Raw genomic sequence first — 23,761 nt, 5'->3', positions numbered from 1 at the left:
GCTTAAGATAATTGATCCATTGTTGCTCTCTAATCAGTCAATAGGTACAACTTCTCAGCCTGATCTCAGATCTGTTTGTGCTCTACATGCGACAACTCGTGTAGCTATTCTATAAAAGCCTTTGAGGCATGACCCCTGACCTTTTTGAGGATGAGGTAGGAGATGGAGGCGTTGGCGTCGATGATGATGGTGGCCACCTTGTCGTCTCGTATCTCCTTCAGCAGAGGGGTGGGATCCAGGCTGTCATCCAGCATCCTGATTGACAGCGTCTCCCTGGAGATCAGGAAGCGCCGCACTAGCTCCTCCAATCGCAGAAGGCCTGAAGGGCGGTGCCGGGTGAGAGCCGGAGAGAAGGAGAAGTGAAGGGATAGAATAACAGAGAAATTTTGAGATTTAATTTAACATCCCACAAACGAACATGGGATGTTGGAGATTGGCATTGTAAAATGCATAGAAACTGTGCTATACTAACCCACCATTGTGGCATTGACATAGAATATCTAGAATTTGACATTGTTGCCTATTGCATGCATATTGTATAGCACTGTGAAATGTATCCTATTCTGAGAGAGACAATGTGGTTGAAAGCAATTGAAAAAAACTGACCCACCAATCCACTACGGACGGCCTGGTAATTACTTAGCCACGTACATAGCAACAAGACCCACTAGGGACAAGCCAAACAGAAAGTTAAATGAACGTCTACTTCTTTCTCTCCCATTGGCATTCACAATATCAAACGTTTCCGGTGACGACATGACGACTTCGTTCCTCAAAGCATTCTGTACTGCAAATATACAGTACTGTAGCTAGTCCCTGGGCCAAACACTATGGAAAGGTCCTTGGGGTTTAGAATATACATTCTAATTCCCATTCTAATTCTATATTCTCTAGTAAAACGCTGCTAGATGAGTAAATAAAAGGAGCTACCAGCGTCTGGGGAGCTTCACAGGGAGCCAGAGGGGAGAGAGAGAAGGAAGGGAGGGACAGGAGGGAGGGAGGGAGGGACAGGAGCCTCCCAGAGCAGGCCTGTAAGCAGTGTGGTAATCACTGAACCAGGCCAAAAACGTTAATTAGTTTGAAGGAGGAGAAAAATCAATACTCTCTCTCTAGCTTCCTCTCTCTCTTTATCACACTTTCTCACTAACCTAACCTCTCCTTCTGTCTCTCTCTCTAACTGCTCTCTCTCTTTCGCTAACCTCTCCATCTTTTGCTCTAGCTCTTTTGTATCTCTCTCTCTCTCTTTCTTTTCCTATCCTGGTCACTCTCCCCTTTGCTCTCCATCTCCCTTCTCATCATCTCTCCCCTGTCCCTCTATTCCTCTCTCCAGCTCTTGCTTCCTCTCTCTCGATCCCTTTTTACCACCTCCCTCTCTCCTCTCCTTCCTCTGACCTCATCCATCTCATAAAAACTGCATAATAGCACTAGATTAATTGCTGGACGTGACCCATACATAACTAGAGAAGGAAACCTCCCAAAAAACATTTCAGTGAAAAAAAATGGAAAATGCCTGGAAATCAAAACATCTTTGTCCATGCAGCAACAGAATGGACACTATAAGAAGAAAAAAAGAAACCATCTTGGTCTCCTTGCATTACTCATCACTACATCTGATATGTGATGGACGGCGGCCCTATCTCTCTCACACACACGTAACGTCCACTTATCCTGAAAGCCATTCGACGGAAGTAGATGGGAAAATATGAAAACCCATTGATTGTAACCATGGTGTGTTAATCGTCTATCTCTCTGCAGCACACTGACTGTATGTACGTGTGTGTGGAGAGAGTCAGGCAGTCAGCCTGTTGAGTGTCAGTTAGCACCTTTTCTGCAGCCATGGCAACCAGCAGCTCGGCACGGTGATAGCTCCCACAGCCAAGTGGGTCAGAGAGTCTGTGGGTAACGGTAACCTTGAGGAGATCACTTCCCAGACAAATGTAGAGCCTCATCTGCACCGGCAATCACTATATCACCATGACTACCATACCTGTTGCTTTAAAAACCTCTTCCAAATAGAAAAGCTTTTTGTAAACACATCAAAAAGACACAAGTCAGCAAATGGAAGGAAGGAAGTAGGCCTGTGTATCACATCAAAATCACTGATCATATCGGTGTGCAATTTCAAAGGGTCTCATGTTCAAAGTGACAAGTCTATGAAGAGGAGAGGAGCTCTTCATTTTATGAGACTGAAACAGAATTACAGCTCTTTGGAGCTGTGCATCAATCATTAAATCAATAGTCTGATAGCTCTAACAATTGTAAGTTGCTCTCAGTCTTTATACTGTATCAGGAGCCTGACAGGTAGTTGACTGTCTGGCCAAGTGCTGGAGGATGAGTAAGAGGTAGATACTGTTGGAGTGTGAATTGTATGGACCATGAGTTGTGTTGTTTGCATGTACAGTTTAATGAACTTTAAGAGCAGCCTGTTAGAATGAGTGTCTAACAGCAGGGGACAGTCATAATCGCCCAGACAGTGTGAACGTGCCAAGATGCCGTGAGCTCGCACAGGGAGTGTGAGTTGCACGAACACATGCACACACACACGCACACACACACACACACACACACACACACACACACACACACACACACACACACACACACACACACACACACACACACACACACACACACACACACACACACACACACACACACACACACACACACACACACACACACAGAAAGGCACACACACAGTGCCTCCTGAGTGGCGCAGTGGTCCAAGGAACTGCATCGCAGTGCTAGAGACGTCACCACAGATCCGGGTTCAATCCCGGACTGTGTCGCGACAGGAAAACCCATGAGCAGCGTACAATTGGCCCAGCGTCATCCGGGTTTAGGGGAGGGTTTGGCCGGCTGGGATGTCCTTGTCCCATCGTGCTCTAGCCCGGCATCCGCGTGCATGAAGGCTGAATTCGGTCGACAGCTGTATGGTGTTTCCTCCGACACATTGGTGCGGCTGGCTTCCAGGTTAAGCGAGCAGTGTGTCAAGAAGCAGTGCGGCTTGGCGGGATCATGTTTCGGAAGGACACATGGCTCTCGACCTTCGCCTCTCCAGAGTCCATATGGGAGTTGCAGCGATGGGACAAAACTGTAACTACCAAATGGGGAGAAATAGCAGTAACACGTTTAAAAAAAAATCATAATAATTCAAATAAACAAACAATTACAACTACATGCGTGTGCACACAGTACTCACACTCGGCCTTGGAGCAGACCAGGCTGGCTGAGGGGTAGCTGAAGGATCGCAGGATGGCTGCCACGGCCAGGCTCATGTCCTCGTTGCTAGGGTACAGACTGACCGAGGCAAAACGTAGGTAGGGCAACCTGGGAGTCTCCTCTGGACCTATCTTTACATGAGGGATCTGGAGAGGAGAGAGGAAAGGAAAGTAGAAGAGGAGGAGGAGGAGAGGAGAAGAGAGGGGAGGGAAGGAGAGTATAAAGGAATTAGCGAGAGAAAGGAAGAGCAGAGAAGGCAAAGATATCAAAGAACCAGTACAGAAAACATTAAGGAGCGAGAGAGAGACTTAGAAAGATGGTGGGAGGAAACAGAAATGAGGAGAGGAGGAGAACAGAGTGAGACGGTATAAAAGGCCAAAGGGATTAAAGAGAAAACAGATGGAAGAAGTGGTTGATGGTTAATTACATGAGGAGAGATTCAGGGGAGACTCAATCTCTTGACACTGTAACGATGAACAAGAAGGGTGTGTGAGAGAGAGCGAGAGATGCATGTGTGTGCCACTCACCTCCTTCTCTCCGCATATATGACTGACAGTCGAGCCAGAAGCAGGGCTGTTGGCAGGGCCTATCACAGACACCACTCCTTTAGGTAGAATCTGGCACACTGAGAGGAGAGGGAGACAGAGGGACAGAAGTCAACCAGGTGCACTTCTCTTTAAAAAAATCACTTTAGTCTGGGTGCTCTGTTAGTCTGGGTGCTCTGTTAGTCTAGGTGCTCTGTTAGTCTGGGTGCTCTGTTAGTCTGGGTGCTGTGTTAGTCTGGGTGCTCTGTTAGTCTGGGTGCTGTGTTAGTCTGGGTGCTCTGTTAGTCTGGGTGCTCTGTTAGTCTGGGTGCTGTGTTAGTCTGGGTGCTGTGTTAGTCTGGGTGCTGTGTTAGTCTGGGTGCTCTGTTAGTCTGGGTGCTCTGTTAGTCTGGGTGCTGTGTTAGTCTGGGTGCTCTGTTAGTCTAGGTGCTGTGTTAGTCTGTGTGCTGTGTTAGTCTGGGTGCTCTGTTAGTCTAGGTGCTGTGTTAGTCTGGGTGCTCTGTTAGTCTGGGTGCTCTGTTAGTCTGGGTGCTGTGTTAGTCTGGGTGCTCTGTTAGTCTGGGTGCTCTGTTAGTCTGGGTGCTCTGTTAGTCTGGGTGCTGTGTTAGTCTGGGTGCTCTGTTAGTCTGGGTACTGTGTTAGTCTGGGTGCTGTGTTAGTCTGGGTGCTCTGTTAGTCTGGGTGCTGTGTTAGTCTGGGTGCTGTGTTAGTCTGGGTGCTCTGTTAGTCTAGGTGCTGTGTTAGTCTAGGTGCTGTGTTAGTCTGGGTGCTCTGTTAGTCTAGGTGCTGTCTTAGTCTGGGTGCTGTGTTAGTCTGGGTGCTCTGTTAGTCTAGGTGCTCTGTTAGTCTAGGTGCTGTGTTAGTCTGGGTGCTGTGTTAGTCTGGGTGCTGTGTTAGTCTGGGTGCTGTGTTAGTCTGGGTGCTCTGTTAGTCTAGGTGCTGTGTTAGTCTGGGTGCTGTGTTAGACTGGGTGCTGTGTTAGTCTGGGTGCTCTGTTAGTCTAGGTGCTCTGTTAGTCTAGGTGCTGTGTTAGTCTGGGTGCTCTGTTAGTCTGGGTGCTGTGTTAGTCTGGGTGCTGTGTTAGTCTGGGTGCTCTGTTAGTCTGGGTGCTCTGTTAGTCTGGGTGCTCTGTTAGTCTGGGTGCTGTGTTAGTCTGGGTGCTCTGTTAGTCTGGGTACTGTGTTAGTCTGGGTGCTGTGTTAGTCTGGGTGCTCTGTTAGTCTGGGTGCTGTGTTAGTCTGTGTGCTGTGTTAGTCTGGGTGCTGTGTTAGTCTGGGTGCTCTGTTAGTCTAGGTGCTGTGTTAGTCTAGGTGCTGTGTTAGTCTGGGTGCTCTGTTAGTCTAGGTGCTGTCTTAGTCTGGGTGCTGTGTTAGTCTGGGTGCTCTGTTAGTCTAGGTGCTCTGTTAGTCTAGGTGCTGTGTTAGTCTGGGTGCTGTGTTAGTCTGGGTGCTGTGTTAGTCTGGGTGCTGTGTTAGTCTGGGTGCTCTGTTAGTCTAGGTGCTGTGTTAGTCTGGGTGCTGTGTTAGTCTGGGTGCTCTGTTAGTCTAGGTGCTCTGTTAGTCTAGGTGCTGTGTTAGTCTGGGTGCTGTGTTAGACTGGGTGTTTAGTCTGGGTGCTGTGTTAGTCTGGGTGCTGTGTTAGTCTGGGTGCTGTGTTAGTCTGGGTGCTGTGTAAGTCTGGGTGCTGTGTTAGTCTGGGTGCTCTGTTAGTCTAGGTGCTGTGTTAGTCTAGGTGCTGTGTTAGTCTGGGTGCTCTGTTAGTCTAGGTGCTGTGTTAGTCTGGGTGCTGTGTTAGTCTGGGTGCTCTGTTAGACTAGGTGCTGTGTTAGTCTGGGTGCTGTGTTAGTCTGGGTGCTCTGTTAGTCTGGGTGCTGTGTTAGTCTGGGTGCTCTGTTAGTCTGGGTGCTCTGTTAGTCTGGGTGCTCTGTTAGTCTGGGTGCTGTGTTAGTCTGGGTGCTCTGTTAGTCTGGGTACTGTGTTAGTCTGGGTGCTGTGTTAGTCTGGGTGCTCTGTTAGTCTAGGTGCTGTGTTAGTCTAGGTGCTGTGTTAGTCTGGGTGCTCTGTTAGTCTAGGTGCTGTGTTAGTCTGGGTGCTCTGTTAGTCTAGGTGCTGTGTTAGTCTGGGTGCTGTGTTAGTCTGGGTGCTCTGTTAGTCTGGGGTGCTGTGTTAGTCTGTGTGTTAGTCTGGGTGCTGTGTTAGTCTGGGTGCTCTGTTAGTCTGGGTGCTCTGTTAGTCTGGGTGCTCTGTTAGTCTGGGTGCTGGTTAGTCTGCTAGTCTGTTGTGTTAGTCTGGGTGCTCTGTTAGTCTGGGTGCTGTGTTAGTCTGGGTGCTCTGTTAGTCTGGGTGCTGTGTTAGTCTGGGTGTCTGTTAGTCTGGGTGCTCTGTTAGTCTGGGTGCTCTGTTAGTTAGGTGCTGTCTTAGTCTGGGTGCTGGGTGTTGTTAGTCTAGTCTGGGTGCTCTGTTAGTCTGGGTGCTGTGTTAGGTGCTGTGTTAGTCTGTGGTGCTCTGTTAGTCTAGGTGCTGTGTTAGTCTGGGTGCTCTGTTAGTCTAGTGCTGTGTTAGTCTGGGTGCTGTGTTAGTCTGGGTGCTCTGTTAGTCTAGGTGCTGTGTTAGTCTGGGTGCTGTGTTAGTCTGGGTGCTCTGTTAGTTAGTGCTGTGTTCTAGGTGGTCTGTGCTGTGTTAGTCTGGTTAGTCTAGGTGCTGTGTTAGTCTGGGTGCTGTGTTAGTCTGGGTGCTGTGTTAGTCTGGGTGCTCTGTTAGTCTGGGTGCTCTGTTAGTCTGGGTGCTGTGTTAGTCTGGGTGCTCTGTTAGTCTGGGTGCTGTGTTAGTCTGGGTGCTGTGTTAGTCTGGGTGCTCTGTTAGCTGGGTGCTGTGTTAGTCTGGGTGCTGTGTTAGTCTGGGTGCTGTGTTAGTCTGGGTGCTGTGTTAGTCTGGGTGCTCTGTTAGTCTAGGTGCTGTGTTAGTCTAGGTGCTGTGTTAGTCTGGGTGCTCTGTTAGTCTAGGTGCTGTCTTAGTCTGGGTGCTGTGTTAGTCTGGGTGCTCTGTTAGTCTAGGTGCTCTGTTAGTCTAGGTGCTGTGTTAGTCTGGGTGCTGTGTTAGTCTGGGTGCTGTGTTAGTCTGGGTGCTGTGTTAGTCTGGGTGCTCTGTTAGTCTAGGTGCTGTGTTAGTTTGGGTGCTGTGTTAGTCTGGGTGCTGTGTTAGTCTGGGTGCTCTGTTAGTCTAGGTGCTCTGTTAGTCTAGGTGCTGTGTTAGTCTGGGTGCTGTGTTAGACTGGGTGCTGTGTTAGTCTGGGTGCTCTGTTAGTCTAGGTGCTGTGTTAGTCTGGGTGCTGTGTTAGTCTGGGTGCTGTGTAAGTCTGGGTGCTCTGTTAGTCTAGGTGCTCTGTTAGTCTAGGTGCTCTGTTAGTCTAGGTGCTGTGTTAGTCTGGGTGCTGTGTTAGTCTGGGTGCTCTGTTAGTCTAGGTGCTCTGTTAGTCTAGGTGCTGTGTTAGTCTGGGTGCTGTGTTAGTCTGGGTGCTCTGTTAGTCTGGTGGGAATGTATGTCTATCTTTTTGTCTGTTGCTATAAATGTTGAAGAGCAGTCTATTGTTTATAATGCTTGTCGACCTCAGAACTCTTACTCACTCCTTGTTTTCTTGTTTAGAAAGGTGTTTAACACTCTGGCTTGGTTCCATTATGCCACCTTGCCTTCACGGGCAGAGGGAAGGGAGTGAGTTTGTAGAGTGGAACCTAGCCATTGCCTACACCTTAAAATGATCTATTTTCCTTTGTGACTACTGATGGGGAAAGGATGGAAACATAGCAGCAAGGTGGAAACTCCATCTTGCCTACTGTTAGGGCGTGTTCAGTCTGTCAGTCAGTCTGTAAGTCAGTCTGTTCTGTCTCCTAGTTAACATATTGTTCAATGATCAGCTCCTGACAGTAACAGGGACACGAGAGTCAATGATTGACAGGGGGCAATAATCGCACACATCATGGGGCTACAGTAAATACAGTGGCTTGTGAAAGTATTCACCCCCTTGGAATTTTTCCTATTTTGTTGCCTTACAACCTGAAATTAAAATTGATTGTTTGGGAGATTGTATCATTTGACTTACACAACATGCCTACCACTTTGAAGATGCAAAATATCTTTCATTGTAAAACAAACAAGAAAAAAAAGAAAAAAAACTTGAGAGTGCATAACTATTCATCCCCTGAAGGAGCTTTGCAGCTCCTTCAGGGTTATCTTTGGTCTCTTTGTTGCCTCTAATTAATTCCCTCCTTGCCTGGTCCGTGAGTTTTGGTGGGCTGCCCTCTCTTGGCAGGTTTGTTGTGGTGCCATATTCTTTCAATTTTTAAATAATGGATTTAATGGTGCTCCGTGGGATGTTCAAAGTTTCTGATATTTCTTTTCGAATCCAACCCTGATCTGTACTTCTCCACAACTTTGTCCCTGACTTGTTTGGAGAGCTCCTTGGTCTTCATGGTGTTGCAGATTCTGGGGCCTTTCTGGGGCCTTTCAGATTCTGGGGCCTTTCAGAACAGGTGTATTTATACTGAGATCATGCAGAAGATCATGTGACACTTAGAGTGCACACAGATGGACTTTTAACTAATTATGTGACTTCTGAAGGTAATTGGTTGCACCAGATCTTATTTAGGGGCTTCATTGCAAAGGGGGTGAATACATATGATCTTATTTAGGGGCTTCATTGCAAAGGGGGTGAATACATATGATCTTATTTAGGGGCTTCATTGCAAAGGGGGTGAATACATATGATCTTATTTAGGGGCTTCATTGCAAAGGGGGTGAATACATATGCACACAGCACTTTTCAGTTATCTATCTTTTAGAATTTTTTTAACAAGTCATTTTTTTTCATTTAATTTCACCAATTTGGACTATTTTGTATATGTCCATTACATGAAATCCAAATTCAAATCTATTTAAATTACAGGTTGTAATGCAACAAAATAGGAAAAACGCGGGATGAATACTTTTGCAAGGCACTGTATATGGTGCATCTTCACGTCAGTTCTGCTGAAGGTAATGAGATGAGGAGAGGAAGCTGCTTCAGACTACTGAGATTCACCCTGGGCTCCATTTCAATCCTCTACATCTCTCCATCCTCATCATCCATAACCTCTGGCGTGTGTGTGTGTGTGTGTGTGTGTGTGTGTGTGTGTGTGTGTGTGTGTGTGTGTGTGTGTGTGTGTGTGTGTGTGTGTGTGTGTGTGTGTGTGTGTGTGTGTGTGTGTGTGTGTGTGTGTGTGTGTGTGTGTGTGTGTGTGTGTGTGTGTGTGTGTGTGTGTGTGTGTGTGTCATACAGCTACAGCTGTAAGATGAGGCCTGTGATCCAAGGACCCTGATGGCAAATACGCCTGTCAGAGTGTCCTGCCCACTGGTCAAGGACGCACACACACACACACACACACACATGAATAAAGCCACACACAAGCATGCACACATGAATAAATCCACACACAAGCACACACACAAATAAATCCACACACAAGCACACACACAAATTAATAAATCCACACACATGCACACACACACAAACACACACACACACACATACTGTACTGTACATTCACACACATCCACACACAGTCACTTCTCCCTCCAGCTCGCTGTGGCCGCGGCAGGGTGGTGACTTCTTGTAACGGGAACAGCAAGTGTCTGTATCCTGATAGAAGTCATTGGTCTGTGAGCTAATACACATAAACTACTGAATGAAATCCTCAATCTATTTTGTACATAAAATCTGTAGTACTGGTATTACTGTTCAGTACTGGTCTGTACTGGTATTACTGGTCAGTAATGGTCTGTACTCGTATTACTGGTAAGGTCAATTAGAAAGCCCTGGTTGCTGAAGTGTTTAGGGAGCGTTTGACAGTGATGAGGGGTGGTTGTTTGTCCGTGGACCCATTACGGACGCAGGCAATGAGGCAGTGATCGCTGAGATCCTGGTTGAAGACAGCAGACGTGTATTTAGAGTGCAAGTTGGTCAGGATGATATCTATGAGGGTGCCCATGTTTACGGATTTACGGTTGTACCTGGTAGGTTCCTTGATAATTTGTGAGATTGAGGGCATCTAGCTTAGATTGTAGGAAGGTCGGGGTGTTAAGCATATCCCAGTTTAAGTCACCTAACTCTACGAACTCTGAAATAAATGAGGGGCAATCAATTCACATATGGTGTCCAGGGCACAGCTGGGGGCTGAGGGGGGTCTGTAATAAGCTGCCTCATTGAGAGACATATCTGGAAAGGTGGATTTTTAAAAGTAGAAGCTCAAACTGTTTGGGTACAGACCTGGATAGTATGACAGAACTCTGCAGACTATTTCTGCAGTAGATTGCAACTCTTCCCCCTTTGGCATTTCTATCTTGACAGGAAATGTTGTAGTTGGAGATGGAAATTTCAGAATTTTTGGTGGCCTTCCTGAGCCAGGATTCAGACATGGCTAGGACATCAGGGTTGGCGGAGTGTGCTAAAGCAGTGAATAATACAAACTTAGGGAGGAGGCTTCTGATGTTAACATGCGTGAAACCAAGGCTTTTACGGTTACAGAAGTCAACAAATGAGAGAGCCTGGGGAATAGGTGTAGTACTGGGGGCTACAGAGCCTGGGTTAACCTCTACATCACCAGAGGAACAGAGGAGGAGTAGGATAAGGGTGCGGTTAAAAGCTATAAGAACTGGTCGTCTAGTGCGCATGGAACAGAGAATCAAAGGAGCCGATTTCTGGGCGTGGTAGAATAGATTCAGTGCATAATGTACAGACAAGGGTATGGTAGGATATGAGTACAGTGGAGGTTAACCTAGGCGTTGAGTGACGATGAGAGAGGTTGTATCTCTGGCGGCACCAGTTAAGCCAGGTGAGGCTATGCATGTGTGGGGGGTGGGACAAAAGAGCTATCTAAGGCATGTTGTGCGGGACTGGGGGCTCTACAGTGAAATAAAACAATAAGAACTAGCTGAGACAGCAGTAGACAAGGCATATGGACATTAGAGAGAGGCATAAAGCAATCGCAGGTGTTGATCGGGAGAGCTAAGACAACAACGGGTAAATGGTGATGAATGGGCAGAGCGGGTCAGTTAGGTACATACAGGACCTGAGTTCGAGGCTGGGGCCGACAGATAAACAGAATGAGGTACCATGTTATTGAAATAGTCCAGCTGGCATCAGCTGTGTAGCCGAGGGATCATAGGGTCCATTGAGCAGCAATAGGTGAGTCCAGGAGCCGTTCGGTAGTTGCTACTACGCTAGGCGATTGGGAGAGACAGCTTTCTGAAAGCCAGCGGGCCGGGGCTAGCAGATGGGTCTTCGGCGACATCGCCAATTGGCCTGTTGAAACCACATTGGACAATTACGTTGGCAGACCAGTCGTGATGGATCTGCTGGGCTCCGTGTGGACAAGAAAGGGTCCAGGCCAATTGGCAAAGAGGCATTGTAGCCCAAGAATTAGCTGGTATATGGGCCTAGCTTGAGGCTAGCTCAAGGCTAACTGATGCTTGCTTCGGGACAGAGGTTTTAGCTAACAGTAATCACTCGGTTGTGATGTGGCAGAGAGAAGCAATCCGATATGCTCTGGGTTGATATCGTGCTGTTCAGACTGGCAGGTATTGTCCGAGCTAAAGCTGGCTGGTAGCTAGTTAGCTGGCCAGCTCCTGATGGAGGTTCCAGTTATAAGGAATAAAAATAGCAGATCCGTACCACATTGGGTGAGGCAGGTTGCAGGAAAGGTTGCAGGAAAGTTTGTAAGAAAGTATATTTAGTTCGTAGATAGAAAGTGAGATTAAAATACAAAAAAAGGACTATAAACACGGGATAAGACAAAGACAAACACAAAGACAGACTGCTACGCCATCTTGGATTTGCAGCCTAGTCAGTACTGGTCTTAGTGGTCTGTAGTGGTGTTACTCACTGGTGTCAGTGGTCTCATACTGGGAGTCCCTCTGCAGTTCGAATATGTCCACCTCCACACGGGCTCTAGCCCCTCCCTCCATCACACTGTTGATGTTCTCCCTGGCCAGGGCCAGAGCCAGCCGCTCCCCACGCCCACACACTGACTGGTCATCCAGGATCGCAGCTACATGGGGAGGGAGGGAGATGGAAATATGGAACGGGAGAAAACATTGATGTTACTCACCATTAGACAATAAGACAAAAAGAGAGGAGACAAGCAGAGTATTTACAAGGGGTGTGAAGGCCAGGTGAGTGAGTGAGTGGGTGTGTCCTGGTGGAGGGGGGTGAGACACCGGGGGAGGAGAGGGATACAGACACCTGAGGGTGATCAAGGGATGGAAAGAGGGATGGATGGATGATTAATAGATGGACACTCACCCATCCGGACGGAGGAGAGCAGGGCGGCCTGGCTTCCGGAGCGTGGTGCCATGGTAACTAGCAGGAAGGAGGAGAAGTGTATCGACAGCAGCAGCGCTGGCAGAGCCGGCATCTTCTACTGCTCCTCATGGAGAACGGTCTGCTGGCTGCCTGCTCGCCACCTAAAGGACGGGAGGACACGTTACAACACCAAAATATACACAAACACACAGACAAACACTCACAAACACACATACATGCACACACAATCGTTCTCACTCTGTGCACACAACTGTAGCACCAATGGTTAACTGTCTATTTAAAGAGCTTGTTATGATCACAAGACCCACACATGAAACACACACAGCTCTGCTCTGCCTGCTGCAAAACCACCCTCACTCACTCTGAGTGACAACCCCCATTCTAAGTGACAGTTTAATGTGTGTGTGAGAACAGACAAGAAGATGAAGCGTATGTGTGTGGTGTATAGCGTCTTGTTTCTGCTCACCGTCAGCTGGTCATGACCCTCAGTTTGACCTCTGAGATGGAGATGTGTGTGATGTGTGTCTGGTATCTGTGTGAGTTGGAGATGAGTCACCTTTGACCCTGTAGGCACAACACAGCAGCTTGACTGCTTCTATCTGACCCCTGGGAGGTGAGAATGTTTTGCCTCTTCATCTCTCTTCCCTCCCTCCTTGCCTTCATTTCCCTTCACGCGTGTCTTTTTTACTCTCCCTCCCTTTCTCCCTCTACCCCCGTAGCTCTCCCTTTCTCCCTCTCCCCCTTAGCTCTCCCTTTCTCCCTCTCCCCCTTAGCTCTCCCTTTCTCCCTCTCCCCCGTAGCTCTCCCTTTCTCCCTCTCCCCCGTAGCTCTCCCTTTCTCCCTCTCCCCCTTAGCTCTCCCTTTCTCCCTCTCCCCCTTAGCTCTCCCTTTCTCCCTCTCCCCCCTTAGCTCTCCCTTTCTCCCTCCCCCTTAGCTCTCCCTTTATCCTTCTCCCTCTTAGCTCTCCCTTTCTCCCTCTCCCCCTTAGCTCTCCCTTTCTCCCTCTCCCCCTTAGTGCTCCCTTTCTCCCTCTCCCCTTAGCTCTCCCTTTCTCCCTCTTCCCTGTAGCTCTTCCTTTCTCCCTCTCCCCCTTAGCTCTCCCTTTCTCCCTCTTCCCTGTAGCTCTTCCTTTCTCCCTCTCCCCCTTAGCTCTCCCTTTCTCCCTCTTCCCTGTAGCTCTTCCTTTCTCCCTCTCCCGCTTAGCTCTCCCTTTCTCCCTCTCCCCCTTAGCACTCCCTTTCTCCCTCTCCCTGTATCTCTTCCCTGTACCTCTTCCTTTCTCCCTCTCCCCCTTAGCTCTCCCTTTCTCCCTCTTCCCTGTAGCTCTTCCTTTTTCCCTCTCCCCCTTAGCTCTCCCTTTCTCCCTCTTCCCTGTATATCTTCCTTTTTCCCTCTCCCCCTTAGCTCTCCCTTTCTCCCTCTCCCCCTTAGCTCTCCCTTGCTCCCTCTCCCCCTTAGCTCTCCCTTTTCCCTCTTCCCTGTATCCCTTCCCTTTTCCCTCTCCCCCTTAGCTCTCCCTTTCTCCCTCTTCCCTGTATCTCTTCCTTTTCCCTCTCCCCCTTAGCTCTCCCTTTCTCCCTCTTCCCCCTATCTCCTTTTTTCCTTTTTCCCTCTTCACTGTATCTCTCCCTTTTCCCTCTCCCCTTAGCTCTCCCTTTCTCCCTCTTCCCTGTATCTCTTCCTTTTCCCTCTCCCCCTTAGCTCTCCCTTTTTCCCTCTTCCCTGTATCTCTCCCCCCCTTTTCTCTCCCCTTAGCTCTCCCTTACTCCCTCTCCCCCCCTTAGCTCTCCCTTTTTCCCTCTTCCCTGTATCTCTTCCCTTTTCCCTCTCCCCCTTAGCTCTCCCTTTCTCCCTCTTCCCTGTATCTCTTCCTTTTTCCCTCTCCCCCTTAGCCCTCCCTTTCTCCCTCTTCCCTGTATCTCTTCCTTTTTCCCTCTTCCCTGTATCTCTTCCTTTCTCCCTCTCCCCCTTAGCTCTCCCTTTCTCCTTCTTCCCTGTATCTCTTCCCTTTTCCCTCTCCCCCTTAGTTCTCCCTTTTTCCCTCTTCCCTGTATCTCTCCCTTTTTCCCTCTCCCCCTTAGCTCTCCCTTTCTCCCTCTTCCCTGTATCTCTTCCTTTCTCCCTCTCCCCCTTAGCTCTCCCTTTCTCCCTCTTCCCTGTATCTCTTCCCTTTTCCCTCTCCCCCTTAGCTCTCCCTTTCTCCCTCTTCCCTGTATCTCTTCCTTTTCCCTCTCCCCCTAGGCTCTCCCTTTCTCCCTCTTCCCTGTATCTCTTCCCTTTTCCCTCTCCCCCTAGGCTCTCCCTTTCTCCCTCTTCCCTGTATCTCTTCCTTTCTCCCTCTTCCCTGTATCTCTTCCTTTTCCCTCTCCCCCTTAGCTCTCCCTTTTCCCTCCCCCCTTAGCTCTCCCCCTTAGCTCCTCCTTTCTCCCTCTCCCCTTAGCTCTCCCTTTCTCCCTCTCCCCCTTAGCTCTCCCTTTTCCCTCTTCCCTGTATCTCTTCCCTTTCCCTTTTCCCTCTTAGCCTCTCTCCTTTTTTCCCTCTTCCCTGTATCTCTTCCCTTTTCCCTCTCCCCCTTAGCTCTCCCTTTCTCCCTCTTCCCTGTATCTCTTCCCTTTTCCCTCTCCCCCTTAGCTCTCCCTTTCTCCTTCTTCCCTGTATCTCTTCCCTTTTCCCTCTCCCCCTTAGTTCTCCCTTTTTCCCTCTTCCCTGTATCTCTCCCTTTTTCCCTCTCCCCTTAGCTCTCCCTTTCTCCCTCTTCCCTGTATCTCTTCCTTTCTCCCTCTCCCCCTTAGCTCTCCCTTTCTCCCTCTTCCCTGTATCTCTTCCCTTTTCCCTCTCCCCCTTAGCTCTCCCTTTCTCCCTCTTCCCTGTATCTCTTCCTTTTCCCTCTCCCCCTAGGCTCTCCCTTTCTCCCTCTTCCCTGTATCTCTTCCCTTTTCCCTCTCCCCCTAGGCTCTCCCTTTCTCCCTCTTCCCTGTAGCTCTTCCTTTCTCCCTCTTCCCTGTATCTCTTCCTTTCTCCCTCTTCCCCGTATCTCTTCCTTTTTCCCTCTTCACTGTATCTCTCCCTTTTCCCTCTCCCCCTTAGCTCTCCCTTTCTCCCTCTTCCCTGTATCTCTTCCCTTTTCCCTCTCCCCCTTAGCTCTCCCTTTTTCCCTCTTCCCTGTATCTCTTCCTTTTTCCCTCTCCCCCTTAGCTCTCCCTTTCTCCCTCTCCCCTTAGCTCTCCCTTTTTCCCTCTTCCCTGTATCTCTTCCCTTTCCCCTCTCCCCCTTAGCTCTCCCTTTCTCCCTCTTCCCTGTATCTCTTCCTTTTCCCTCTCCCCCTTAGCCCTCCCTTTCTCCCTCTTCCCTGTATCTCTTCCTTTTCCCTCTTCCCTGTATCTCTTCCTTTCTCCCTCTCCCCCTTAGCTCTCCCTTTCTCCCTCTTCCCTGTATCTCTCCCTTTTCCCTCTCCCCCCCCTTAGTTCTCCCTTTTCCCTCTTCCCTGTATCTCTCCCTTTTCCCTCTCCCCCTTAGCTCTCCCTTTCTCCCTCTTCCCTGTATCTCTTCCTTTCTCCCTCTCCCCCTTAGCTCTCCCTTTCTCCCTCTTCCCTGTATCTCTTCCCTTTTCCCTCTCCCCCTTAGCTCTCCCTTTCTCCCTCTTCCCTGTATCTCTTCCTTTTCCCTCTCCCCCTAGGCTCTCCCTTTCTCCCTCTTCCCTGTATCTCTTCCCTTTTCCCTCTCCCCCTAGGCTCTCCCTTTCTCCCTCTTCCCTGTATCCTTCCTGTATCTCTTCCTTTCTCCCTCTTCCCTGTATCTCTTCCCTTTTCCCTCTCCCCCTTAGCTCTCCCTTTTCCCCTCTCCCCCTTAGCTCCCTCCTTTCTCCCTCTCCCCCTTAGCTCTCCCTTTCTCCCTCTCCCCTTTTCCCTCTCCCCCTTAGCTCTCCCTTTTCCCTCCCTCTTCCCTGTATCTCTTCCCTTTTCCCTCTCCCCCTTAGCTCTCCCTTTCTCCCTCTTCCCTGTATCTCTTCCCTTTTCCCTCTCCCCCTTAGCTCTCCCTTTCCCTCTTTCCCTCTTCCCTGTATCTCTTTTCCCTTTTAGCCCCCTTTCTCCCCTAGCTCTCCCTTTCTCCCTCTCCCCCATAGCTCCCTTTCTCCCTCTCCCCCTTAGTATCTTTCTCCCTCCCTCCCCTCCCTCTCCCCCTTAGCTCTCCCTTTCTCCCTCTTCCCTGTATCTCTTCCTTTTCCCTCTCCCCTTAGCTCTCCCTTTCTCCCTCTTCCCTGTATCTCTTCCTTTCTCCCTCTCCCCCTTAGCTCTCCCTTTCTCCCTCTTCCCTGTATCTCTTCCCTTTTCCCTCTCCCCCTTAGCTCTCCCTTTCTCCCTCTTCCCTGTATCTCTTCCTTTTCCCTCTCCCCCCCTAGGCTCTCCCTTTCTCCCTCTTCCTTCCCTTTCTCCCTCTCTTCCCTTTCCCCCTCCCTCTCCCCCTTAGCTCTCTTTCTCCCTTTCTCCCTCTTCCTCCCCCTTAGCTCTTCCTTTCTCCCTCTTCCCTGTATCTCTTCCTTTTCCCTCTTCCCCTTTCTCTTCCCTTTCTCTCCCTCTTCCCCCTTAGCTCTCCCTTTTCCCTCTCCCCCTTAGCTCTCCCTTTCTCCCTTTCCCTGTATCTCTCCTTTTCCCTCTCCCCCTTAGCTCTCCCTTTCTCCCTCTTCCCTGTATCTCTTCCTTTTCCCTCTCCCCCTTAGCTCTCCCTTTCTCCCTCTTCCTGTATCTCTTCCTTTTTCCCTCTCCCCCTTAGCTCTCTCCCTCTTCTCCCTTTTCTTCCCCCTGTATCTCTTCCCTTTTTCCCTCCCTCTTCCCTTAGCTCTCCCTTTCTCCCTCTTCCCTGTATCTCTTCCTTTTTCCCTCTCCCTGTATCTCTCCCTTTTCCCTCTCCCCCCTTAGCTCTTCCTTTCTCCCTCTCCCTCTCTCCCTTTCTCCTCTTCCTGTATCTCTTCCTTTTCCCTCTCCCCTTAGCTCTCCCTTTCTCCCCTCTCCCCCCTTAGCTCTCCCTTTCTCCCTCTTCCCTGTATCTCTTCCTTTTCCCTCTCCCCTTAGCTCTCCCTTTCTCCCTCTTCCCTGTATCTCTTCCCTTTTAGCTCCCTCTCCCCCTGTATCTCTTCCCTTTTCCCTCTCTCCCCTCCCTTAGCTCTCCCTTTTCTCCCTTTCTCCCCCCTGTATCTCTCCCTTTTCCCTCTCCCCCCCTCTAGCTCTCCCTTTCTCCCCTTCCCTGTCTCCCCCTTATCTCTCCCCCTTTTAGCTCTCCTCTCCCCTCTTCCCTTTTCCCTCTCCCCCTTAGCTCTCCCTTTCTCCCTCTTCCCTGTATCTCTTCCTTTTCCCTCTTTTCCCTCTCCCCTTAGCTCTCCCTTTCTCCCTCTTCTTCCCTGTATCTCTTCCCTTTTCCCTCTCCCCCTTAGCTCTTTTTCCCTTTTCCCTCCCTCCCCCTTAGCTCTCCCTTTCTTTTCCCTGTATCTCCTCTCCCCCCTTAGCTCTCCCTTTCTCCCTCTTCCCTGTATCTCTTCCTTTTTCCCTCTTCCCTTAGCTCTCCCTTTTCCCTCTCCCCCTTAGCTCTCCCTTTCTCCCTCTTCCCTGTATCTCTTCCCTTTTCCCTCTCCCCTTAGCTCTCCCTTTCTCCCTCTTCCCTGTATCTCTTCCCTGTATCTCTCCTTTCCCTCTTCCCTGTATCTCTTCCCCCTCTCCCCCTTAGCTCTCCCCTTAGCTCTCCTTTTCCCTCTCCCCCTTAGCTCTCCCTTTTTCTCCCCCTCTCTCCCTTTCTCCTCCCTTTCTCCCTCTTCCCTTATCTCTTCCTTTTCCCTCTCCCCCTTAGCTCTCCCTTTCTCCCTCTTCCCTGTATCTCCCTCTTCCCTCCCCCTTAGCTCTCCCTTTCTCCCTCTCCCCCTTAGCTCTCCCTTTCTCCCTCTTCCCTTATCTCTTCCCTTTTCCCTCTCCCCTTAGCTCTCCCTTTCTCCCTCTTCCCTGTATCTCTTCCCTCCCTTTCCCTCCTCTTTTCCCTCTCCCCTTAGCTCTCCCTTTCTCCCTTCCCCTTAGCTCTCCCTTTCTCCCTCTCCCCTTAGCTCTCCCTTTCTCCCTCTCCCCTTAGCTCTCCCTTTCTCCCTCTTCCCTGTATCTCTCCCTTTTCCCTCTCCCTTAGCTCTCCCTTTCTCCCTCTTCCCTGTATCTCTTCCTTTTTCCCTCTCCCCCTTAGCTCTCCCTTTCTCCCTCTCCCCCTTAGCTCTCCCTTTCTCCCTCTTCCCTGTATCTCTTCCTTTTCCCTCTCCCCTTAGCTCTCCCTTTCTCCCTCTTCCCTGTATCTCTTCCTTCTCCCCCTAGGCTCTCCCTTTCTCCCTCTTCCCTGTAGCTCTTCCTTTCTCCCTCTTCCCTGTATCTCTTCCTTTCTCCCTCTTCCCTCTATCTCTTCTCCTCTTCCCTTAGCTCTCCTTTCTCCCTCTCCCTTAGCTCTCCCTTTTTCCCTTTCCCTCCCCCTCTCCCCCTTAGCTCTCCCTTTCTCCCTCTCTCCCTGTATCTCTTCCCTTCTCTCCCTCTCTTTAGCTCTCCCTTTCTCCCTCTTCCCTGTAGCTCTTCCCTTTTCCCTCTCCCCCTTAGCTCTTTTCCCTTTAGCTCTCCCTCTTCCCTGTATCTCTTCCCTTTTCCTCTCCCCTTAGCTCTCCCTTTCTCCCTCTTCCCCCCTTAGCTCTCTCTCCCTTTCTCCCTCTCCCCCTTCCCCCTTAGCTCTCCCTTTCTCCTCTTCCCTGTATCTCTTCCCTTTTCCCTCCCTCTCCCCCTTAGCTCTCCTTTCTCCCCCTCCTCTTCCCTCTCCCCTTAGCTCTCCCTTTCTCCCTCTTCCCTGTATCTCTCCCTTTCTCCCTCTTTAGCTCTCCCTCTCCCCTTCCCTTAGCTCTCCCTTTCTCCCTCTCCCTGTATCTCTTCCTTTTCCCTCTCCCCCTTAGCTCTCCCTTTCTCCCTCTTCCCTGTTCCCTCTTCCCTTTCTCCCTTTCTCCCTCTCCCCTTAGCTCTCCCTTTCTCCCTCTTCCCTGTATCTCTTCCCTTTTCCCTCTCCCCCTTTCTCCCTTTCTCCCTCTTCCCTGTATCTCTTCCCTTTTCCCTCTCCCCCCCTTAGCTCTCCCTTTCTCCCTCTTCCCTGTATCTCTTCCCTTTTCCCTCTCCCCCTAGGCTCTCCCTTTCTCCCTCTTCCCTGTATCTCTTCCCTTTTCCCTGTATCCTTCTCTCCCCCCTTAGCTCTCCCTTTCTCTCTTCCCTCTCTTCCCTAGGCTCTCTCCCCTTTCTCCCTCTCCCTCTTCCCTGTATCTCTTCCCTTTTCCCTCTCCCCCTAGCTCTCCCTTTCTCCCTCTTCCCTGTATCTCTTCCCTTTTCCCTCTCCCCTCTTAGCTCTCCCTTTCTCCCTCTTCCCTGTATCTCTTCCCTTTTCCCTTTCTCCCTTTTCTCCCCTCCCTGTATCTCTTCCCTTTTCCCTCTCCCCCTTAGCTCTCCCTTTCTCCCTCTTCCCTGTATCTCTCCCTTTTCCCTCCCTTTCCCTTTCCCTCTCCCCTTTTTCTCCCTCTCCCTCCCTTCCCTTAGCTCTCTTTTCCTTTTTCTCCCTCTCCCCCTGTATCTCTCCCTTTTCCCTCTCCCCTTAGCTCTCCCTTTCTCCCTCTTCCCTGTATCTCTTCCTTTCTCCCTCTCCCCCTTAGCTCTCCCCTTTCTCCCTCTCTCCCTGCTCTCCCTCTCCCTCCCTTAGCTCCCTCCCCCTCTTCCCTGTAGCTCTCCCTTTCTCTTTCCTTTTTCCCTCTCCCCTTAGCTCTCCCTTTCTCCTCTCCCCCTCTCTCCTTTCTTCCCTCTCCCCTTAGCTCTCCCTTTCTCCCTCTTCCCTGTATCTCTTCCCTTTTCCCTCTCCCCCTTAGCTCTCCCTTTCTCCCTCTTCCCTGTATCTCTTCCTTTTCCCTTTCTCCTCTCCCTTAGTATCTCTCCCTTTTTCCCTCTCCCCTTAGCTCTCTCTCCCTTTCTCCCTCTCCCCCTGTATCTCTTCCTTTCTCCCTCTCCCCCTTAGCTCTCCCTTTTCCCTCTCTCCCCCTTAGCTCTCCCTTTCTCCCTCTTCCCTGTATCTCTTCCCTTTTCCCTCTCCCCTTAGCTCTCCCTTTCTCCCTCTTCCCTTTCTCTTCCCTTTTCCCTCTCCCCCTTAGCTCTCCCTTTCTCCCTCTTCCCTCTCCTTTTCCCTCTCCCTGTATCTCTTCCTCTTTTCCCTCCCTCCCCCTTAGCTCTCCCCCCTTCCCCTTAGCTCTCCTCTCCCTCTCCCCTTAGCTCTCCCTTTTCCCTTCCCCTCTCCCTTTCTCCCTCCCTGTATCTCTCCCTTTTTCCCTCTCCCCCTTAGCTCTCCCTTTCTCCCTCTTCCCTGTAGCTCTCCCTTTCTCCCTCTCCCCCTTAGCTCTCCCTTTCTTTTATTGTTCTCTCACATCAAGTAGCTGTCTGACTTCATCCTACCCTCCTGCCTCACACACACCGTTCACTCCTCCAGGTCCATCTCCCTTCAGCAGCCCTACAGCAGACTAAACACTACGGGTGACAAAGCTTTCAGTTGTGTGGCCCCTCAGCTGTGGAACAAACTTCCAGTCATTGTCAGGGCTGCAGAGTCTCTGGACTCGTTTAAGGCGTAGCTAAAGACTGAGCAATTCAGAAACGCTTTCAAGGACCTACAGTATGAGTCAAAGGTTTGGACACACCTAATCATTCAAGGGTTTTTCTTTATTTTGACTATTTTCTACATTGTAGAATAATAATGAAGATATCAAAACTATGAAATAACACATATGGAATCATGTAGTAACCAAAAAAGTGATAAACAAATCAAATATATTCTTCAAAGTAGCCACTCTTTGCCTTGATGACAGCTTTGCACATTCTGGGAATTCTCTCAATCAGCTTCATGAGGTAGTCACCTGAAATGCATTTCAATTAACAGGTGTTCCTTGTTAAAAGTACATTTGTGGAATTTCTTTCCTTCTTAATGCTTTTGAGCTAATCTGTTGTGTTGTGACAAGGTAAGGATGGTATACAGTAGATAGCCCTATTTGGGAAAATGTGAAGTCCATATTATGGCAAGAGCAACTCAAATAAGTAAAGAGAAAGGACAGTCCATCATTACTTTAAGACATGAAGGTCAGTCATTGCGGAAAAAAAGTGCAGTCGCAAAAAGTATCAAGGTTTTTTATGATGAAACTGGTTCTCATGAGGACCACCACGGGAAAGGAAGAACCAGAGTTACCTCTGCTGCAGAGGATCATTTCCTTAGAGTTAACTGCACCTCAGATTGTAGCCCAAATAAATGCTTCACAGAGTTCAAGTAATAGACACATCTCAACGTCAACTGTTCAGAGGAGACAGCGTTAATCAGGCCTTCATGGTCAAATTGCTGCAAAGAAACTCCTAATAAAGGAAACCAATAAGAAGAAGAGACTTGCTTGGGCCAATAAACACTAGCAATGCACATTAGACCGGTGGAAATCTGTCCTTTGGTCTGATGAGTTGAAATTTGAGATTTTTTGGTTCTAACCACCGTGTCTTTGTGAGATGCAGAGTAGATGAACGGATGATCTCCCCATGTGTGGTTCCCACTGTGAAGCATGGAGGAAGAGATGTGATGGTGTCGGGGTGCTTTGCTGGTGACACTGTCAATGGATTATTTAGAATTCAAGGCACACTTAAACAGCATGGCTACCACAGCATTCTGCAGCAATACACCATCCCATCTGGTTTGCGCTAAGTGGGACTATCATTTTTTTTCCAACAGGACAAAGGCTGTGTAAGGGCTATTTGACCAATAAGGAGAGTGAAGGAGTGCTGCATCAGATGACCTGGCCTCCACAATCACCCGACCTCAACCCAATTGAGATGGTTTGGACCGCAGAGTGAAGGAAAAACTATTTGAGAGAATGCCAAGATTGTGCAAAGCTGTCATCAAGGGAAAGTGTGGCTTCTTCGATTGAATCTAAAATCTACAATATTTGTTGATTTGCTTAACACTTTTTTGGTTACTACATGATTCCATATGTATTATCTAATAGTTTTCATGTTTTCACTAGTATTATACAATGTAGAAAATATTCAAAATAAAGAAAAACTCTTGAATGAGGAGGTGTGTCCAAACTTTTGACTGGTACTGTATGTTAGTTCAGTTCTACTGGATCTGATGCCTTGGGTATTAGAAAAGCACTTTACAAATTAAATGAACTATCCCTCACCTTTCTCACTGTCATTCCCTTGCTAGAATCAGTGAGTGAGTGAGTGAGTGAGTGAGTGAGTGAGTGAGTGAGTGAGTGAGTGAGTGAGTGAGTGAGTGAGTGAGTGAGTGAGTGAGTGAGTGAGTGAGTGAGTGAGTGAGTGAGTGCATGTAATGTTCCACCAGGTCACACTGTTCCTGTCATTAGGCTCAGGTAGCGTTGACATCAGAACACTGAAGCCGTTATGCAAGAGGTTACACACACAGACGTCACAGTGAGACCACTGCCACATGCTGCTCTGTCACCCTGCCACTCTGCTCTCTGGATCTGACTGAGTTGTGTAATGAAGTGTGTCCTGTAATATATTGTATTTCCTGTATTGTGAATAGACACACTGCACCACACATCTATTCTAAAGAACTGGACCTGGAGTCAGAACAGCTGCTCCCCTTTTCTCAATCTATCTTCACAACGCCAGAGTTAGTGGGTGTTTGTGTGTTTGTGTGGGGTGGGGTGGGGGGTCTGTGTGTCTGAGTGTCTGTATGTGGGGGGAATCTGTGTGTGTCAGTGTGTGTGTCGGTATGTCACTATCCATGCTTGTGTATGCCTGCATATGTGTGTGCCAGCCAATGTATGTGTGCACACGTGTGTGTCAGTGACTGCAGTACAGTTTGTGTGTGTGTGTGTGTGTGTGTGTGTGTGTGTGTGTGTGTGTGTGTGTGTGTGTGTGTGTGTGTGTGTGTGTGTGTGTGTGTGTGTGTGTGTGTGTGTGTGTGTGTGTGTGTGTGTGTGTGTGTGTGTGTGTGTGTGTGTGTGTGTGTGTGTGTGTGTGTGTGTGTGTGTGTGTGTGTGTGTGATGGCATATTGATCGAGGGCAGCTGAAGTGGCATTCAATCAAAACAATGGCGGATCTGTCAGCATTCCACAGGATGCATCTGATTGGCTATTACCAGGGAGCAGATTGCACTGATGACCAATAAGGTCTTGGCTTAGCCCCTGAGCGTGACCAATGATTGGATGGAGTCGGTGCTATTTCACTGTTATTGAGAACTATTGACAGGGCTGGAGAGAGAAGATTAGTCCACAACTACACCTTTCCATCTGTCTCCAAGGCCTGTAGGAAAGACACAAGGAGAGAAGGAGAGAGAGAGAGAAGAAGAGAGGGAGAGGGAGAAGGCGAAGGAGCGAGAGAGAGAGAGAGAGAGAGAGAGAGAGAGAGAGAGAGAGAGGGGGAAGAGAAGGCAAAGGAGGGAGAGCAAGAGTGAGAGAGCGAGAGAGGGAAAGAGAGAAGGAGAGAGAAGGTGAATGGGAGAGAGAGAGACAGAGAGACAGAGAGAGAGAGAGAAAGAGAAGGGGAAGAAGAGAGAGAGAGAGAGAGAGAGAGAGAGAGAGAGAGAGAGAGAGAGAGAGAGAGAGAGAG

At 49.3% G+C, this 23,761-nt stretch overlaps 1 protein-coding gene across 10 annotated transcripts in view; it reads right to left on the bottom strand.

Annotated features, from left to right (window-relative positions):
- grik5 (glutamate receptor, ionotropic, kainate 5) overlaps window positions 1-23,761 on the bottom strand; it is a 154,056-nt gene that overhangs the window by 38,180 nt on the left and 92,115 nt on the right. For 6 of the 10 annotated variants that reach the window (XR_006833614.1, XM_046314670.1, XM_046314677.1 and 3 more), the window contains 5 exons: window positions 12,099-12,259; window positions 11,680-11,844; window positions 3,750-3,847; window positions 3,203-3,368; window positions 141-319 (listed from right to left, as the gene is read on the bottom strand). Coding sequence is in view for 9 of the 10 variants with exons in the window: in XM_046314670.1 (XP_046170626.1) it covers window positions 141-319; window positions 3,203-3,368; window positions 3,750-3,847; window positions 11,680-11,844; window positions 12,099-12,210 (720 nt within the window). In the remaining variant the exon portion in view is untranslated. Of the gene's footprint in view, window positions 1-140; window positions 320-1,823; window positions 2,610-3,202; window positions 3,369-3,749; window positions 3,848-11,679; window positions 11,845-12,098; window positions 12,798-23,434; window positions 23,456-23,761 lie in introns of those variants that run through there. The other 4 variants (XM_046314671.1, XM_046314676.1, XM_046314675.1 and 1 more) reach the window with 4 other exon arrangements.

This window comes from Oncorhynchus gorbuscha, linkage group LG19 (genome assembly GCF_021184085.1).
Source record: "Oncorhynchus gorbuscha isolate QuinsamMale2020 ecotype Even-year linkage group LG19, OgorEven_v1.0, whole genome shotgun sequence".
NCBI lineage: Eukaryota > Metazoa > Chordata > Actinopteri > Salmoniformes > Salmonidae > Oncorhynchus > Oncorhynchus gorbuscha.
This window is presented reverse-complemented; position numbering and strand designations above follow the sequence as displayed.